Source organism: Chelmon rostratus, chromosome 4 (assembly GCF_017976325.1).
Source record: "Chelmon rostratus isolate fCheRos1 chromosome 4, fCheRos1.pri, whole genome shotgun sequence".
In the NCBI taxonomy this organism is placed as follows: domain Eukaryota; kingdom Metazoa; phylum Chordata; class Actinopteri; order Chaetodontiformes; family Chaetodontidae; genus Chelmon; species Chelmon rostratus.
The window spans coordinates 9450092-9456091 of NC_055661.1; the positions used below are offsets into that span (position 1 = coordinate 9450092).

The following is a 6000-nucleotide window of genomic DNA, read 5'->3' on the forward strand; positions in this document are numbered from 1 at the left end:
TGGAACTTGGTTTGGCTTGCTCTTGTCTGACCTCTCTCATCACGGAGGTGTTTTTGCCCCCACAGAGCTGCTACCGACTGGATTTTCTGCTGCTGACTGTCGTGGACGATGTCAGGTATTTCCAATTTGACAGAACCTGCACTTCTGACATTAGTCATTGTGCGTCTTTCCTCCCATCAATCACATAACAGAGTGCTCTCCCCCAGCTCATTATGCACCTTTACTTCCAAAATCTTACCTCACATGTGTATCAAAAGCATCAAACTGAACGTCAATGATCCACAAGGCTTGTAAACAGGGACCAGCAGGACCCTGAACCCCCCCACCTGCTCTATCCCATACTAACACACACACACCCTGACGGCAGCAGTTGTGAACAACAGGCATGCATAGCTTGCAAAGTGCAAACACAGTTTAAGCAGCACTCTTAGAATAAGTCAAGAGGAGGAGCTGTAACAGCACAGAGACTGACAACATGTTCTTATTGGAAGAAATTTCTCCTAGATGTATCGTGGCGGTTCAACCAAAAAGGCCACCTTGCCTCAGCACTCCCCACACACACTCATTATTTCTACTTAGTGTTTTATCAAATTAGTCTATGCCACATTCTTCCCGTACTTGTCCAGTCAAAGCATTTCACTCTTTCTAGGTTACTCCTGAACTTTTATCCAGTCACTGTGATTGTTATATGATAATTATATGCAGCTATTACTACTGCCTTTCAGTAGCTTACATCAACTGTCAAAGTGATCAATCAAAACTATCTTGCATTGACTCTTTTGTTAATAATTCTGAGCAAATTGTTAGCTAGTTTGTATAATGTATATCTGATACAATGCATCAGTCAGGTAATTTTATATATATGCGATTTTGCAGATATCTGCGTACCGTGATGCCCTTATTAATATCCTGATATTGATTTTATCCATATCACCCAGCTCTAATATACACCACAACACTCACCTTTCTCTCCACCATCATCAAGGATTTCAACTGGCTGAGCATTAGAGGTCACAGTGCTTCACGAACAAATTTCGTCATCTCACTGAAATGAGCCATTACCAAATTATGCCATATAAAAAGCAAACAAATAGACTGCATCAAATTATTAGTTTGTCCTGGTCGTTCTTCCAGTAGTCAGTCAAACAGGTGTATCTTGAATGCCTGTGGCACAAACATCTGCAAAACTTCGAGGTGACTAATTCCACAGTAAACGGCTAAATCACAACGTGTGTGTGTGCATGCGGGCTCGTAAGTGATGAAGGTGATGAAGGCTGCCCACTGTCAGGAGGGGCAGATTTCATGAACATCTGCTACTGACACACACATGCACACATCACAGCATGCAAGGCGAGAGGAGGAAGTGGGTGGAAAGAGGACAGCTCAGGCACATGCTGCTTTGTGACATTTATATGTATTTGTGTTTACCTGTACATTATGCAAACACAACTGCACGCGCTCTGCCTGGTGTTCAAAAAGAAACGTATAAACGAGTGCACATGCACATCTTGCATAAGCTTTGTGCATTTCAGAGAAAACTGAATAATTCAAGAACAAAAAGTACTTAGAAGCTCACCTCCTCTCCCAACACACACCAGCTACTTTCAAGTCTGTGGTCTTGAGGACTACTAGTACATATGTGAAAAAGTTGTAGAAGTAAGTTATATCTTTTTTCTCTGTGGTTCCAGAGGGAGCTGCAAGAATTCTGCTAAAATGCCTCAAGTGATGTCACCTGAGTCTGAGGGCTACACCTTCTGCTCGGGGCAAGCAGTCATATTAGCTGCTACTAGCATGCCAATCTAAGACCGAACTGGTGGCAGTTGACTTGCATTGTGGGTAATGTAGGCACCAGCTTTGCAAAAGAAAAACGAATGCTGGAAGAATCTCCGGTTCTGCTGGATCAAGACTGATACTTGAGCCCCACAATATTCTAGAAGAAATGGTTAAAATACAACAATTAGAGCGAGTAGCTAAAGAATGAATATAACTAGGGCTGCAACGATTAGTCGACGTAATTGACAATAAAAATTTGTCAATGCGAAAATTTAAGCGTCGTCTAGTCATGTATGATAAAAACACACAGTCAGCTTCGTGCTCATCTCTAACTGCAGTGCACTACAGGAAGTGCTGGGGGCTGTATCGCTCGCCGTTTACATTGCGCAAGGAATCAGAGAAGAAGAATGAATGAATGAATTGTGGCGGAACAAACAGAAGGAGAGGCTCGAAAACTCCGACCTAAACTTTCCAAAGTTTGAACATTTCACAGAAAATAATCCAGCGAAACACGTGAAATGTAAATTCTGTGAAGCTCAACTATCATTTCATGGCAGCACAACGATGATGCACGAACAGCTTAAACGCCAACACCCTGGAGCCACTGGATCAGAGTTCACAAATAACGGTGATGCCGAGTAGATGTTTTTATTATTAAATTACATTATCACGACCTGGCTCGAAGGCCATGACAAAAAATGGTGAGACAGGTTTGTAGCAGAGGTTAGCAAATTTATTTAAATCATAAAGCAACTAGACAATGCTAACTGGTTAATTAACCGTCCGCCTATGATGCACGTACATAATAGGTTTGTGTCGTACGTCTATCAGTCGGAAGCTTGCTGAGGGAATGCTAGGTCACTTACGTTAATGCATATTTTACGGCAGAAATCAATGAATCACAGGCGAAGCTGCTTTGACATACTTAATTTCAGCCCCTGTCGATACTAGCGTTTATACTGAATTGTAAACATCTTTCACTTATCAACTGTGTGATTTGGAGCATATTAAACAACAGAACAAAGAAGATAATCGTGACTAATCAATCATCAATCAATAATCAATAGATTAGTCGACAACAAAAATAATCATTAGTTGCAGCCCTAAATATAACATGTAAAAATTTGGTATGCTACACCTGTAATTGCAATGTGTCAGATATATATCAGCATTTTCTGCTGCTCATCTTATTTACAACTTATAGCTACAGGTGAACATTAATCAGGCTGCCACACAAAACTGCAGCGGTTCTGCCTTCTCAGCCAGCAAGAGCTCATTACAGATCTCAACTGGATAATTAACTCTTTAGTTATTTAGAAGTGTTTTAAAAGAATTTGGACTTAAGGGGATTCAGTAGTGGATTTTTATTCAGTAAAATGCTACCGATAGCATTTTAGCAAACGTTATTGATTTGATAAAATTCTATAGAATAAGAGTCATTAATGGCTCATGTTTGAGGGGGATTGTGTGATCATCAAAGACAAAAAAAATTCAAGTCTCACATCCCCATCATGTTTTCAACCAAGCATGTCTCTCTCCTTCTTCCTCTCATTAGATTCTTCTGTCATCCTTCCTTCCTTTCCTCTCACTAAACTCCTCTGTCTCCCCGTCTCTCCTCTTCTCATTGCACTCTTCTCTCCGATGCTCCCAACCCCCCACTCCTCTCTGAGATGAGGACTGTCAGCGGGGCCATATATCTGACACAGTGCACCATGAACTACACACAGTCTCTCAAACGCACACACACACACAATATGCGATATAGTGTTCACTAATGGGGCAGCGGGTATGAGGGAAATGGAAGATGGAGCCGGCTGGGCGTTGTTGAGTCCATCAGACAGGTTATAAAAGACACTTGACGAGGACTTCCCTTCGTCATAAATCTATAAACTTATGGAAGCTACCGTAACGTCAACAACAGCTCTATAAATATGACTGGATTTCCGTAAAGGACCAAGCAAGAGCAGCTACAGGTTTTAAGCTGGATGCACTTCCAAGAAATTAAATCAGGTGGTATGTGTATTGATATCAATTAGGGGCTGCAACTGACGAGTATCATCATTAGTGATTATTCTTTGGTTTGACTGATTCATCAATTATTCCGTTAAATGTCAGAACAGTGAAAAATGCCCATCGCGAACTTCCCCAGCTGATGTTTTCAAACAGCTGTTTTCATCCAACAATCTGTTGAAAAAACAAAAATATTCCATTCCAAAAATGAGATATCTCCGCACTTAAGATACATAGCCTGAGCTAATTCATTTCAACAGCATCACAACCAGAACTACCCCTTTAAATGGACAAATTCATGTGGGATGTTTGGCAGGGTTCAGGCTTCGTGCAGCTCTGCTCTCAGACTGCTCTGCTCGGGCTCACTAAACATATCACACTCGTTCTGGCACATGAATAATGTGGAAAATAGAGGGAGAGAGAAACTCCACTTCTGCCACTTCATCTAATCCAAGAGACTTTTCCTCGCTCTCTACACTTTCCTTCTCATTTCTCACACACACCATGCAGTCCTACTCATTCTCACTCTCTCTCTCTCTCGTCCTTTCTCATTACAAACACACACACGCTATCGCTTGAACATCATGCAGAGTGCTGGTTGGGCTTGGCACCGCGCCCCTTTCTCAGAATGTTTGATGCTACAACCCCGAAGGAATACACCATCAGCGCCTGTGACGAGCTGCCTCGTGAAGGCTTGCATGCTGACACAGGTGATGAATGACAGCAGGGGAAACCAAAATGGTCTTAAAGTTATAAACAGTGAGGTCATTCTGTGGTCTTTGACAAAAAACATGCATACAAAGTTCTTGCATGTCCAATAAACATAAAAGATAAACTGGCGGCTCTGCTTCTGCCTCCAGTGAAGGATTCTGACTCTAGTGAAGTGTTTACAACACGTAAAGTCAGAAATCAGGTCTTGAACATACAACAATCTGAGTTAGCTGAAGTAGTTGTTACTCTAGTCTAAAACAATGTTTGTATAACACAAGTGGCATGAGTGAGGCAAGTTCAAATGAGCTCATTACACTGTTGGTTATGTTACACATTACAATTTATCGTGCAAAAAGTTACAAGTGGGATAAAGGAAGGAGATTCACAACAGATGTTACCAAAATGTGCACATCAATGCACTGCTCCATGCGATGAAAACATCCAGTGATGCACAGGTGGATGAAAATGTGGATGAACTGTAATGCCAAGATGGTGTTCATGAGAAACCATCACCAACATAAACAAAAGCTTCTCACTGACAGGACCACAGAGGTTTTTCATGTTAGTACAGGTGTATGGTAAAGGTCCTGTGTGACGGAGGAAAGGGGCTTACGTGTGTTGCAGGGGAAGTGACAGGCTTGCAAGACTCCTTCAGAAACGCAATTTACTGACACCTCACATTTGGACATTGATAAGCTTGCTCAGATGTTTTTTTTGATTATGCTTTGTTTACATCACTGTTTTGTAAATACAAGAGTAAAACCATATTCAGCAGCCAGATTTTATGTAACTATAGACAGTTTGTGAACTGTTACAAATCCACTCACACAATTTATGACAAATGAGCTGAGGGTCACTTTCTGCAAATACTTGAGTCAGTATGCAAAGTTGCATCACGTTTAACGAATGACACACCGCCAGATCCCATAAAGAAACCGATCAAATAAAGAACTAAAGCTGCGGCTTTTACGAGATTAAAAAATATTAGCCTGTGGGTTGCATTAATGCCACTACAGCGCATCAGACATCGGCTCTTTATTATCACAAACAATATGGTTTATATTAAATATATTTTCATTCCATAAGTGCGACGCTCAGAGCAAACTCAACACTGAGGCTGAGCTCCACCGGCGCACAGGAAGTCTCGCTGCGTAAAAGCTGAACATTAAGTGAGCCGCGCTACTTTTGCTCCAGTTTGTCCGGTGTAAACTCTACCTGGTTGGTGGTGTCGGGCGGCAGGTTCTTAATGAGGATTTTCCTCCTGTTGCTCAGCTCCTGGCGAGTTTTGGCCAGCCTCCTCTCGATCTCCTCCGGCTCCAGGTCCGGCAGGTCGCGGAGGCTAATCCCCGAGTCGGAGGGCTGCGCTGCCGCCGCCTCCTCATCCTCCGGCTGCCGGCTCTCGGGGCTGTCCATCTGCGGGGAAAGTGCGCTCTCCCCGGCTAGAGAAGGGTGAACGCTCGGCGGCTGGATGGATGAGGCTGCCGCCATCTTGGGTAGCTGAGTGAA

At 42.6% G+C, this 6000-nt stretch overlaps 1 protein-coding gene across 1 annotated transcript in view; it reads right to left on the bottom strand.

Moving 5' to 3' along the window:
- Positions 1–6000, bottom strand: part of raver2 (ribonucleoprotein, PTB-binding 2) — a 78625-nt gene extending 72625 nt beyond the window's left edge. The window contains exon 1 of the mRNA XM_041936062.1: positions 5710–6000. Within this exon, the coding sequence (XP_041791996.1) occupies positions 5710–5982 (273 nt within the window). The 5' untranslated portion in view covers positions 5983–6000. The remainder of the gene's footprint in view (positions 1–5709) is intronic.